The sequence below is a fragment of the Triticum urartu genome, chromosome 4A, assembly GCF_056163025.1.
Source record: "Triticum urartu cultivar PI428250 chromosome 4A, HENAU_Tu73, whole genome shotgun sequence".
In the NCBI taxonomy this organism is placed as follows: Eukaryota; Viridiplantae; Streptophyta; class Magnoliopsida; order Poales; family Poaceae; genus Triticum; species Triticum urartu.
Window position 1 is genome coordinate 577,763,704 of NC_141876.1, and position 14,108 is coordinate 577,777,811.

The 14,108-nt window shown below is 51.0% G+C and overlaps 1 protein-coding gene across 2 annotated transcripts; it reads right to left on the reverse strand.

Annotated features, from left to right (window-relative positions):
• Positions 1-5,220: 5,220 nt before the first annotated feature.
• On the reverse strand, positions 5,221-7,772 carry LOC147976792 (UPF0496 protein 3-like). Of its 2 annotated transcripts, none has more exons than XM_087519047.1 (2): positions 7,496-7,772; positions 5,221-6,509 (listed from the first exon to the last, which is right to left on the reverse strand). In XM_087519047.1, exons 1-2 carry the CDS (start codon positions 7,575-7,577, stop codon positions 5,416-5,418), a joined length of 1,176 nt encoding a protein of 391 aa, XP_087375173.1. In that variant the 5' UTR covers positions 7,578-7,772; the 3' UTR covers positions 5,221-5,415. The 2 variants fall into 2 exon arrangements, with proteins under 2 accessions (XP_087375173.1, XP_087375174.1); XM_087519048.1 differs by lacking the exon at positions 7,496-7,772 and adding an exon at positions 6,668-7,474.
• Between the last annotated feature and the right edge of the window lie 6,336 nt (positions 7,773-14,108).

Here is a 14,108-nt window from a genome sequence, read left to right on the forward strand (position 1 = left end):
CTTGTACACCTTGTTGACAAAGTTATCCCTTGCTCTTGGTTTCGTAGGTAATTCGCGAGCCACCTTCCTAGGGATCTATTCTGGTATCAGACCCAATACTTATTCTCGTTGCTCTAGACCCCTTTCACACTTGGTTTCAAGCATCGAACGATTGCCTACTCGCTCGAAACTTCTCATGGTACCTACTTACTTTGCTCTCAATATTGTCTTAAGTTTCCATTCGAGAGTTACTTTCCGCCACCTTCATCGATGTTAACGACCAGATAGTCAACCTTGCAGCGGTCCATTCTCCCAGAATAACCACCCTTTATTCTTTTGTAAGTGCGACGGAGTTCCTAAAGAAAGGATGATGACTTCATCATGAGGACCTAAAGCAGAAAAATGAAGAATTCAATGTAATGGATCGACCTCTTCGAGAAGAGCAACCAAGACCAAGAAGAATCGTTAGAATATCATAATCTATTCTCCCCCTTACTCCCCTCTTAAATCTCGGGACGAGATTTCTTGTAGTGGATGAGAATTGTGACGCCCGGATAATTAGACTACAGTAATTCCCGGCTAATGATGCCACGTCACCTCGGTTACTGTTGATAATCTCACGATAGTTCAAAACAGATTCAAATTCAAAATTTAATTTAAGTTAAACAATTAAAGTTTTCAAAAGTCAAAACTAAAATGTTCTTACTGTGAAAAATAATTCATAATATATATTGGTGGAGAAACCAAGTCCTTATAAAATGCACTAAACAAATTAAATCAGTAGTTAAAACCATTAATTAAATGCCTTTTATATTTTGTAAAATGCTAAACTATATTATTTTGGGATGAAAATTTTGTGGTTGTGACATAATTTGTAACATCAATTTAGGAGCCACTTTGGTATTTTATTAAAACTAAACTAATTAGGAGTGAAAGAAAAGAAACATAAGAAAAGGTAAAGAAAACAAAACAAACAAAAAAAGGGCCAACCCCTCCCCCATGGGCCTCGGCCCACCAGGGCACCACCTAGGCCGGCCCAGCCCCCTGGCTATAACCCCCCAGGGGTCCAGCCCCAAACCCTAAGCTATCCCCACTCCCCCCTGATCCGCCGTCACCCACAGGAGCGCTCGCGCGCACACATCATTCCTCGAGGGAGAGGAACTCCCTCGTGCTCAACACTGCGCCGGCGAACCCCCTCTGGCCGCCTCGCCGGCCCTCGCCCTCATCCTCGCGCCCCATCCCCTCTCCCCCCGTTGGCACCCCTCGCCGCGCTGACCGCGACCACACCAGGACGCCTCCACGATGCCGCCCCGCTCTCGACTTCCTCCTCAGGCCTCCGCACGCCGCCGCCGACTCCGGCCACCCCGAGCCTCCCCCGAACCTGCTGCCATGCCCTACGGCTCCACTGTGAGCTCCGCCATCCGTCCCCTCCCTTCTCCTCTGCTCCCGTCGCCGTGGAACGCTCGAAGACATCGCTGGCCACCGCCTCTGTCGGTGCGCTCATCGCGCCGATAGCCGCGCCTGCTCGCGCACGCCCGCTCCTCGACGCAGCCGGGCCGCGCCTCGCAACCACTGCCCGCGCCCCGTGGCCTCATCGCTCCGCACGAGACCTTGCCCGCGTTCCCGCCGCCCCGTCCACTATCGCTTCCCCACCCTGCCTCTGCTGCGCTGCTGCGTATGACTGCTGCCGCCAACGCCTTTCCTCGCGCGCCCGTCGGAGCTCTGACTCCTCCATCGACTGACCCCCCACGCTGCCGCGCCGGCGGTCGGCGTCGCCGGTCCTCACCCGTGGCCCCCCTGCTCGCCGGCCGACACGCGCCCGCCCCTGCAGTGGCTGTTGCCGTGGCCTGGGGTGTGCGCCCATGCGGTCTGAGCGCTCACAGCGCCCCTGCGCCCGCAACCCGCCTTTCCCCGCACGCCCGTTAGCCCCTCTAGGCAGCTGACCAGTGGGACCCACCCCCAAAAAAAGGAGCAAAAATAAAAATAATTAATTAATCTATTAATTAACCTAATTAAGCTGCTTAATTAACTTAGCTTTAATTAACTTGCTAGTTAACTAATTAAACTATAATTAGGTAAATCAGTGAATGACAGTGGGCCCCACCTCTGTTGACCAGTCAAACTTTGACTGGTCAACTGGGACCCCCTTGGCCCGCATGTCAGCCTCTGGTTACACATCAGTGTACTCAGAGCTGGGTACCTGTAGCATTTCAACTTCTATTTTCGAATTAAAATAATTTCAGAAATTCATTAAATCCTTTTTAAATAAATATAAAATAAACCGTAGCTCGGATGGAAAAACTTTGTACATGAAAGTTGCTCAGAACGACGAGACGAACCCGGATACGCATCCCGTTCGTCCGCCACACACCCCTAGCATATCAAACACGCAACTTTCCCCCTCCGGTTCACCTGTCCGAAAACGCGAAACACCGAGGATACTTTCCCGGATGTTTTTCGCCTTCACCGGAATCACCTATCCCTGCGTTAGATCACCTCTAGCACCGCGTTTGTCAGGTTATGTTTTGATTGCTCTGTTATTTATTGTGTTCCCCCTCCGTTACTTTTTCCAGTAGACCCCGAGACCGCTGCCGGTACCCCTGTGATCGACTACGGTGTTGACGACCCCTCTCTCTTGCCAGAGCAACCAGGCAAGCCCCCCATTTGATCACCAAATATCGCCTACTCTTCTCTATACTGCTTGCATTAGAGTAGTGTAGCATGTTACTGCTTTCCGTTAATCCTATCCTGATGCATAGCCTGTCATTGTTGCTACAACTATTGATACCTTACTTGCAATCCTAAATGCTTAGTATATGATGCTAGATTATCATCAGTGGCCCTACACCCTTGTCCATCTGCCATGCTATACTACTGGGCTGTGATCACTTCGGGAGGTGATCACGGGCATATACTATATACTTTACATTGTTACATTACTGGTGATACTGTTTGGAGATGGGGGCTGAAGGGGCAGGTGGCTCCATCCAGGTAGTGGTGGGCCTGAGTTCCCGACAGCCCCCGACTGTTACTTTGAGGCGGAGCGACAGGGCAGGTTGAGACCACCTAGGAGAGAGGTGGGCCTGGCCCTGGTCGGCGTTCGCGGATACTTAACACGCTTAATGAGATCTTGGTATTTGATCTGAGTCTGGCTACTGGCCTATACGCACTAACCATCTACGTGGGGACAGTTATGGGCACTCGACGTCGTGGTATCAGCCAAAGCCTTCGTGACGTCAGCGACCGAGCGGCGCGCGCCGGGTTGGACCGCGTAACGCAACTTCCTTTGCAATGGAGGTTGCTAGGTCTGCTCACCGGCCGCGTATGCAACATGCAGGTGTGAAATGGGCGATGGGTCCAGACCCCTGCGCCATAGGATTTAGACCGGTGTGCTGACCTCTCTGTTGTGCCTAGGTAGGGTTGCGACGTGTTGATCTTCCGAGGCCGGGCATGACCCAGAAAAGTGTGTCCGGCCAAATGGGATCGAGCGTGTTGGGTTATGTGGTGCACCCCTGCAGGGAAGTTAATCTATTCGAATAGCCGTGATCTTCGGTAACATGACGACTTGGAGTTGTACCTTGACCTTATGACAACTAGAACCGGATACTTAATAAAACACACCATTCCAAGTGCCAGATACAACCGGTGATCGCTCTCTCACAGGGCGACGAGGGGAGGATCATCGGTTAGGATTATGCTATGCGATGCTACTTGGTGAACTTACCATCTATTCTCTTCTCTTGCTGCAAGATGGAGGTTACCAGAAGCGTAGTCTTTGACAGGACTAGCTATCCCCCCCTTATTCCGGCATTCTACAGTTCAGTCCACATATGATACCCTTACTCCATTTGATACCAATGCATATATATGTAGTGTAGCTCCTTGCTTGCGAGTACTTTGAATGAGTACTCACGGTTGCTTTGCTCCCTCTTTTTCCCCTTTCTATACCCGATTGCTGCGACCAGACGTTGGAGCCCAGGAGCTAGACGCCACCGTCGACGACTACTACTACTACTCGGGAGGTGCCTTCTACTACGTGCAGCCCGCTGACGACGACCTGGAGTAGTTTAGGAGGATCTCAGGCAGGAGTCCTGCGCCTCTTTCGATCTGTATCCCAGTTTGTGCTAGCCTTCTTAAGGCAAACTTGTTTAACTTATGTCTGTACTCAGATATTGTTGCTTCCGCTGACTCGTCTATGATCAAGCTCTTGTATTCGAGCCCTCGAGGCCCCTGGCTTGTAATATGATGCTTGTATGAATTATTTTATTTGTAGAGTTGTGTTGTGATATCTTCCCGTGAGTCCCTGATCTTGATCGTACACATTTACGTGTATGATTAGTGTACGATTGTATCAGGGACGTCACATCCTACTTGGAGGGGGGCTCCTACTCCCCCTCCCTTGGCCAGCGCCCCAAGGGGGCTCTTAATTCCCCCTTGGTGACAGCCCCCTCTCCCCCACCCCCAATCATATACTCCCTCCGTTCCGAAATAAGTGACTCAACCTTGTACTAACTTTAGTACAAAGTTGGTACAAAGTCGAGTCACTTATTTTTGGATGGAGGGAGTATATACTAGAGGATGTCCACCCTATGATTAGATAAGTTTTGAATCCTCCTCTAGTTGATTTAGTGCGCGTTCTAGTTGATCCTAGTTGACTAATTAGAGCGAGCCTTGGCCACCTCTAATCCTCATAATTCGAAGTCCCGTGTGGTTCTAATCTTCTCCTTCTAATTCTCCGGCGATGATTAGCTCTGGACGGCGAAGCACTGCTGGATCGTGAAGACCATACGCTTGCAACCAAGTAGAGAGGCCGTGCTTTCGGTCTTCCGTTCGAGGGATCATTCATGGGCGGTTTGCAGGATCACAATCAACGTTCGAGAGATTTCAAGTACGATCTACACCGACTCGTCTACTTTCACTGCACCTCCAGAGTCGGTAACGATCATTGATCACAACCCGTTTATGCATCTTCATATTGTTCTTGGGTGTTCATAGGACAATTTTTTTGTTTTCTACTACGTTTCCCAACAGAGACGTGCCCACGGAAGACCTCGCCGCCGCCGACACTGCTTGAGCTTTGCCCGACAGAGACCCTCGGCAGCGGCGAGGGAGAGGGGAGGGAGGGGAGGGCCGGCGTCCGGGGGAGAGGGGGGGGGGCGAGGGTTCCCCTGAAGTCGCCTCTGCGAGGACGCAGGGGTCGGGCTTTGCTTCACAATTTTTTTTTGCAGTTCAGCAGATGGATGAAAAAAAATCACTAAACTAGATTTATTACTTCAAATTCTGCAATATGCAGCGTGTATGTACAACAACCAAACCCAAAAAAAGACCAATTCAAATCCCAATTTTTATCTCACTTTTTCGGGTTTTTTTTCTTGCTGTTTTATGAAAAAAGAATGCTATTATGTACAATCCGAAGTGTGCCCTGCTGATCAGTGATCACCGGCTTGCAGCAGTGCTCATGAACTTGATGACCATGCTCCTGGCCTTGTTGATGGTCATGAAGCAGAGGAAGAGGTGCTCCTCCAGCTCGTCCAGCTGCTGCCTGAAGCTCTCCTCGTTCTTGCACAGCTGCCTCAGCACCTCCCGCACCAGCCTCCCCTTCCCGGCACCGGCGCCGGCGGCGGCCTCCTCGGCCACGCAGAGCTGCAGCAGCGCGAGCATGTACTCCCCCTCGTCGCGCACCCGCTCCACCAGCCGGCTGATGGTGTCCATGTCCCGGTTGAGGATGTAGGTGCCCTTGGCCGCGGCCTCCAGCTGCACCAGCGCCCGGCGCGCCGCGCGGCCGCTGAAGAGCCCCATCCACGCGGGCGACATCATCGGGAACGCCGCGAACGCCGCCAGGACGTGCACGCCGACGCACGCGCCGACGACAGCCACGACGGCGACGACCGTGACGAAGGACACCGAGAGCGCCTGCCTGAGCCGGGCGAGCGTCCTGATCCTGCGGCGCGCGGCCTTCCTGCCGCAGTCGAGGCCCTTGAGGAGTTCCGCGGAGCTGAGCCGCGCGTCCCCGAGCCTGCCCTGCGTGGCCGCCAGCGCGGTGAATGGCCTCCCGAGCGCGGCGGAGACGTCGGCGAGGCTCCCGCCGGGGCCGAGCCTGCCGCGGAGCGCGGCCTTGAGCGGGCGGTAGCGGAGGCGGATCTGCTCGATGTCCTTGAGGAGGTGGCTGCAGAGGAAGGAGGCGCCGGCCGTCTCGTCGTAGTAGGCGGAGAGGAGACCGTGCACGTCCGGGCGGTTGCGCGCGGAGGCGAGCGCGGCGGCGGCGGCGGCCTGGTCGGGGTCGAGCAGGTGCTCGGCGAAGACGCGGTAGGAGGAGAGGCGCTTGGAGGCGGCGCTGGTGGCGGAGGCGGGCCTGGGCACGAGGGCGGCGCCGTGGGCGAGCGTGATGTCCAGCACCCGCGCCCAGAAGTCGTTGTAGGACTCGGTGCGGAACGCGCTGGTGTACTCCTCCCGGAAGTCCAGCCCCGACGAGGACGACGCCGCGCTCTGCAGCTGGCCCGTCGGCTTCTTGGGGTCACGGTGGCGAGCTCCTGCGTGCCATCACCAAAGAAACGAAAGGATTAGCAGGCGTACGAGAAGCAGCTGATGGAAATCATCAAAGATGTGCACGGTCGATGCGTGCATGCGACTAGCTAGGACGACGTGGTGAGCGCGCGCGCGAGCTCTGTGGGCGGCTGGGGCTGGCTACCTTGTTGCGGGTGACGCCGCCGCGTGCACGGCCACGGGCCGAAACACTTGAACATCATGGTACCGACGGCCATCTCTGATCTCTCTGGGTGCCGGCCGGCGAGATAATGAACAAGCAAGGTGAGTTCTTTGGTGAATGGACATCTCACATATGCGAAACGGTCTAGCTATATACGTGTGGATAAGCCGGCTAGTTAAGTCGGCAGGCTAATGAAGGGGGATAGTGGTGCTAATGATGATTGGGCCTGGGCATGTACGTATGTGTCGAAGCGAGGCGACGCCAAAGAAGGTTTGGTTGCTTTGTGGAGATGTCTGCCGTGCTCCGGCACGCATGCATGCACGCGCCGCCGTACGCTACCGCGGCTGGCTTTCGCACCCGGCACATACCACAGGCCGGCTGGCTCCTCCTCCGGCCCTACCGAGTCCGATGCAGGGTGGCTAGGACAATTGGTCCTAGCTAGCTAGCTACTCTTGGAGAAAAATGAAATTACTACTAGTGATTAGTGGCCAACTATACGTAGCAAGTATATATTCTTGTTCTTCCCATACTAGTCAAAGCTCAATTTTTTTTTTGAGGGTGTCAAAGCTCAAATTTGAGTGGTGAAACCATATGAAGAACAGAGAGACAGTACACGTATATATACACCAGCTAACGAGAACAATTAGCACGGGATCGATGCACGTAAGTATTACATGTATTTTTTTTTTTGAGAATCACCGAGGAAGGAGTTCCTCCACCTGAATATATTACTCAAAGTGGCCAAAAATGCACGCAAGTATTACATGTATTAATTGTTTACACAACATACGTACGTACGTATGCACGTACCTTGGCGGTCAGCAACCGCAGCGGGGTGAGGGTGCACGCACCCGCCAAACCCAAAGCACCTGAGGTAGTAGGCAGCGCCCATGGATGAAAAACCAATTAGTGCATGCACTGTTTCGCCGATGCTAGCCACTCCCGTGTGTGCGCGTACGTATATACAACAGGCGGAGGTATGTCTGCTCCCTTTGACCAGGATGGCTAAGCTAGGACGTAGTGTCTGTGTACGTGTCTCTTCCCGTCCAAGTGAAACAATGAGGCTGCCCTGTGATGGGACAAGCACAGGCTGGCTAGCTTATAAAGCCTGTCGGCCTCGGCGCTCCGGCCGTTAAGACACCGCCGTGTCTGCGGTGGTGGTGCAGTGGATCGTAGCTAGCTTGGGCGGAAAGGCAAGCCATCGACCTTCCTTCCAAATCCAATCATCGGTTGGAGCTAGTTGGAGGACGACGACGAAGCTTGGAAGCATGCCCAAGACCGGCCGGTCGAGGTTGGCAACCACTCCAAGGCAAACACAAAGCCACCATCATCAAAAAGGAAGGAACGCAGCTACGACACAAGGCTAGGCTCGACCAAGCCATCGTTATCGTCGTCGTCGTCGGGTTTCCAGGGGCCGCGTGCGGAGGCCCGTCGGATCGATCCGGCCCGGACGGACGCGGGCCAGCATCTATCTATCCATCGCCGGCGCGTTGCCTTCGCGCGTGGCCGCGCCGGGCGGCGGACGTGGCGAGCCAGGAACGCGACGCGGGGCCCGCCGGCTCCACGATGGGATCCTCATCTCATCCTGCGTGGGTGGCGGCGCGGAACCTGGGGATGGATGGATGGATGGATGGATGGGTTTGCGTCTGTCCTTGCGAGTTCGATCGGGAAAGGTGGCGCGGGCACGCCTTCCACCGACCTCGACTCCGGCCGCCGACGCCATCGTGCGTGCGTGCGTGCGTACCGGCGACCACCACATCGACCTCATCGGCGACTGCAGTACGTGAAGATCGACCGACGTAGTAACATATGCATGAGAAAATGAACCCGGAGTAAGTATATAATCGTTGTTCATGGAACGGAAGAGTCCGTACGGCGTCATGACGCAGTCCTAACTACTAGGATGATCGATGGACGTCTGCTAGCTAGAATCACCCCGCGTACGTTACCTACGTGTTCTTCCAGTAAGTGTATTTACCACTTCAAGGGGTGACGTACTGGTTTATAAAGTTCATTATCTCCTCTCTCGGGACAAAGAATTGCTGTTGTTTTAGGAAATTCCGAACCAGCTAATCAATGAAGAAATGACATACTCAGAGCGCCACGCACACGCGACACCAATCGAGATCGAGACGGCTTTTGATCCTGGAACATATATCCCTGCTGACAGACACGCTAACGTAGCCAGGGAAACAACGTTGGTGAGGCTCGAATTAAGTTTCTCCCTCGTCCTGGTTCCGCTAGCGCTAGCTGCCGCTCTCCATAAAGGTGGCCAGCTTGGGTCGCATGCGCGCGGCGGCTTGTCGATAACAGAACCGTGTTGGACGCGGACAGAGACAACATATACTCTTAGGCTGGTCATAATGGGAGTAACTTAGGTAGTACTTTCTCCGGTCCTTTTTAGTTCGCATATAAGATTTGTTTGAAGTCAAACATCATAAACTTTGACCAAGTTTATAGAAAAAAATACCAACATTCATAATGTGAAATCAACAACATTAGATGCGTCATGACTTTAGTTTTCATAATGTATAAATTTAGCATTGTAGATGTTAATAATTTTTCATATAAATATAGTTAAACTTTATGAAGTTTGACTTCAGACAATTCTTATATGCAGAGTAAAAAGGATCGAAGGGAGTAACAAAACACATCCCTAAGACAAGTTTGCTTATGTGGCACCTAGTTAATAAGGAGAGAGGTGTTTGGAGTAACATATTATGTTACCATCACATAGCGCTTTCTAAGAAATGTTGAATCTATAAGCTAATACTAGCACAAATGCCCGTGCGTTGCAACGGGAGAGAATACTGATGTGTACTCAAATTCAGTAAGAAAATTGCTCGTGCGTTGTAACCGGAATACATTGTTAATTTTTTGTCACGGCAGCAAAATGTGCAAGGAAGAAAACATGCAAGATTATGCTTGTTTTGATCTCGCCGCGTCCTGGTTGGCACTCTTCTTGCTCTATATCACGTACAACAACCTGACAGCACCTGAGATCCTGATAATTTCAAATATCGATAATAACTTTTCAACCTCGATGAACATGTATATACCTAAGTTTAGGCGCAACAAAAATGTACCAAATTGAACCATGCAAGTCATACGTCATTTATAACAATAATCAATTAAGTGCACCTATGCAAATTCCTTTATCAACCAGAGCAACCAGATAACGAAACATATAAAAATAGGAAGATGCACGTTACTATCTAATTCATTGAGAGGAATTGTACAGCATGGGACTACAATATAGACACAAAATCAGAAAAAAAAAATAGAATACATTAGTGAACTGGGGTTTTGTGGTAGCGTAACTTCGGATAGCGGATCTTTGAAGCTCGGCAAGAATCAACGGCAACGGCGGGGGATCGATCACTGGTGACTTAGAAATAGGCCCTATACCTTAAAAAATCATTTTGAGACCCATGAGAGATACTCCTGAACAAAAAAAAACACTCATGAACAAAAAAAAATTCAGGATAATAACAATTTTTTTATTGTGAAACTACCAGATGACATCTTACTAAAGGCCATGACCACGCAAGAAGTTCAAGTTTTAGGAATTACCCGAACTCTGGTTTGAGGATGAGAAATAACATGTTGTTTCGCATACTAAGTACAATAATTCTGTTGTGGTGAAATAATTCTCAAGTAAAAAAAACAATAATTCTGTTGTGGTGAAATTAATAATAAAGATATATTGTGCAATTGGGAGGAGATGACCAAGATAACAACACTTTGACAGTGTACATTTTACAGTTTGACTACGTAGGAAAATATCCCTTTGAGCTCTTTGAACTGCCTTCAGAGAAAAATCAAGCTTAGTTGATGTGCTTAACTTTCAGGTTAGTGTGGTTATTACAAATAAGGCAACTACTCTCTCTGTAAACTAATATAAGAGTGTTTAGATAACTAAAATAGTAATCTAAATGCTTTTATATTAATTTACGGAGGGGGTACTTAAGTAGGATACTCTTTGATTTTTCCACTATATATAGCCGAATTAATAATGGAAAAAGTTTACTTTCAGCCAGATGATTTCTTACTCCCTTAAATCGGCTCCTATGTGCGGCACGTGTCCCATGAGAGGCCACCCATTGCTCCAATAGCCTTGTCTCCTCGCGATCCCTCTTCTCCACTCGTTTTCTCTTTTTTTTTCCTTTCTTCCTTGTTCGTAACTACCACAGGAGAGGTCGTCAATCCCATGGCAAGCACCACCAACCACCACAACTGGGAACTGAGAGGCACCGCCACCACCGCCGGATGGATGCTACCCTGCCCCATCAGCCACCCTGCAGCTGCAAATCCCGCCATGCTCGTAGCTGCCATTGATACAAGCTAGAGAGGATGACATCGTCGCGAACCACAACAGGACTGCGTCGCGACATCCACCGGAGGCCGCGTGCTGTCGATAGTGGGCTCTGCATCGAAGCATCCATCAGCGTCGCCCTGTGTTGTCGTTGTTGCATCGGTGCATCCGTCATGGCCGTCGCACGCGGCGTCGCAGCATCCATCGAAGCCGCCGCATGCTGTCGATAGCGGGCACTGCATCGAAGCATCTATTGGCGCCGCCATGTGTTGTCGTTCTTAAATCGGTGCATCCCCCATTGCCTTCGCACGCGGCGTCACAGCATCCGCCTGCGCGGATGCTGCCATGGAGCTCGCCATGCACGTTGCTGCAGTGGAGCATCGATGGGGCCGCTGGAGCTACAATGAAGCGCCGCGACGCCGTTGAACGCTTTGCTAGGTTGCAATGAAGCGCAACCAGAGTTGCATTGAATCGTCGCCGGAGCTGCATTGAAGCACCACGGGTGCATTGAAGCTTCGCCGGGGTTGCATTGAATCGTCGCCGACATTGTCGCTGCTGGCATGGGAGCTGGTGTGTGCTGCGAAGCATCCACGGACGGGGTGGGGGTGGCGCAGCTGCAAAGTCACATACATAGAGGCACCTGCGGCGAGGACATGGCCGGCGTCGCTCAGACTTTTCGTAGCATGAGTCCCGCTGCGTGGCGAGAGATGGAACAGATAGTGTCTAGGTTTGTGTCTCGTCGGAGCTGTGCTCGTCGGATTGCAACATCCACTGTTGTGCGGTTGCCGGCGACGGTGCCGCGGCCGAGGCGTTGCTGCTGCAACCTCATTTTGTGCAGAAGGTCACAGGTGTCATTACAGGGCACGTTGTGTGTAGACGCATGGAAAGAGAAGGAAGACTGGCTGCATCGCATGAATTGGACGACCACCCGCGCTTGAATCGTACGGCTAGCTAGCCGGATGATTTCTTAATCATCCGACTGATCCGTAGCAGCTACCATTAATAATAAAATAGTCTTTGCAAAAATGAAAACACAATGGATAGTGATTTGTTGGACTGACATCACATGAGGTCGTGAGTTCAATTCCCGCATGTAGCAATTAATTTTTCTTGCCTTAATGTCATGAGTAATCCTGTGGCCCAAATGATGTACGTAAGGTGGGGTGCAACGTTTTTACCTGCTCATGGGCTATTTCGTTCGCTCGGCCTTTTTTGGATGGGCTGTTTCGTTCGCTTTCTCGATGCCGAACGATTTGAATGAAATTGACGCTTTAGTACTACCTTACGTATATGTTTTAAATTCAAACTAAAAGCGTAATTTTACGGAAAGAAAGCGTATTGTGACGGTGAACCCACGGAGTCAATCCGATATACTAGTACAAAATGCCCGTGCGTTGCACCGGGCGGATAAATGGGCATAACCTGCTGCATGTGTCATTGTGCATCAATTTTTATATCCATTTTTAATAAATGTTGATAATATGGTTAAACGTGGGGATTTCCTTATTTTTAATAAAAGTTAACATTTTAGCAAAAAAAGCATGTGCGTTGCAATGGGTATGAAATAAATTTTAGGGTTTGCTTGATATTTTAGAGTTTATCTATCATGGTGAAATATCGAGCTCTATCTCTTAATCTGTTAGATTCTTCCCCGTCTTATCATGAATTCATATTTTTAGTTGACCACTTCAAAGATAAGATGACCATTAGATGTAAAGAGTTTACAATGCTTGATGCTCTTTTGTTGATACACGACCACCACTGGCGGAGGTACATGCATCCCTGCAGGTGCCGTTGCCTCCAGACTGGGCAAAAATAGTGAAGAAATTCTTTATAGAGATTTATGGATTGGAAAAAAAATAGAGATTTTGCACCCCCTAGAAATTGTTTTCTCTCTTTGCCCCCCCCCCCCCCCCCCAGTCTTCCTGGTCTAGCTCCGCCAGTGACGACCACCAACAGTAGGAGCACGCCGACTGCGCCAACACGGTTGCTTCCCTTGACACCAACATCAGGGCTCGAACAGGATCAGGATATATGATATGACGGAGGGGAGTAGCCACATGCATAGAGGTGGTGCACGGAAGGACTAAGGACATGATCGGCATAGCCATGACCACATCTCTCTCTCTCTTTCTCTCTCTCTCTCTCGCCGGCGTGAGAGTCGAAATAGGACACAACCCCTCCTCCAGACCCAGTTCAAGCAGGATGCACCGTTGCCGTACCCTCTCAACTCTTTGTCCGTCCCTCATCTCTATCTCATCAACGGCATCAGGAACATCAAGACTCGAGGAATATATTAATGATCAGGTAGTCCATAGGTGAGCCCGAAATATCTTTTCCCCTAAGAAATAGTATTTATTTTCAATATTTTTTTAAACAAATCTTTCCAATATTTCAGTCACACATCTTTTAAGTACTGTAACTACTAATGCATTCATAATTAATATTAAGATATGGCAGGCTTAAACAGCAGCCAAGTAAATTGTACTATGCTAGCAGAGATCGACACCTAGCTCTACGCAGAAAAAGCAGAGACCGACACCTAGCTCTACGCAGAAAAGCAGAAGAAAAACATCGCATCGTTTAAAAAAAGCAGTAGCAACCAACACTCAATCCCACCGACAATTCCTTTTCCACCACTCAAGTCTTATCTTCTCCACATCCATCACACCCAGCGCCACTTCTCCATGCCAGGAGCCCATACACAGCCCAGCCGCTCTGCAACAACGCCGCCGCCCGTACGCCGCCTCCCGCACCAACCGCACCCGAGCAAGGAACTCCCCTCGACCCCCGGCGCCTGCAACCCCTCCTCGCCTCCCCCGTCCAGTCCGGCGATCGGCGCCATGGCCGGCTATCCCCCTGCAACTCCGGCCCGCTGCTCCGCTAACCTTCCCCCTCTCCATTCCCTTCCCTAACTCGCTCCCTCTGGATCTCTCCCTCACCTCTCACCCCCGTATCTTTTCTGTACAGGGAGAATCACACCCGCGCCATGGATCTCCGACCCCGACGCTCAAGCTCCCGCCGCTGTTCAGTGCCAGATCCGCGCCGCCCCACCTTCTCCGACCGTGTCGGGAGCCGTCGTCGGCTCGTCGCTGCCTGCTTCGTCTG

Excerpts from the sequence above, each read along its gene's own strand:
- LOC147976792 (XM_087519047.1), bottom strand. The coding sequence starts at position 7,577 with ATGGGCGCTGCCTACTACCTCAGGTGCTTTGGGTTTGGCGGGTGCGTG. Across the intron at positions 6,510-7,495 it reads TGCGGTTGCTGACCGCCAAG|GAGCTCGCCACCGTGACCCC; the intron begins GTACGTGCATAC and ends GATGGCACGCAG.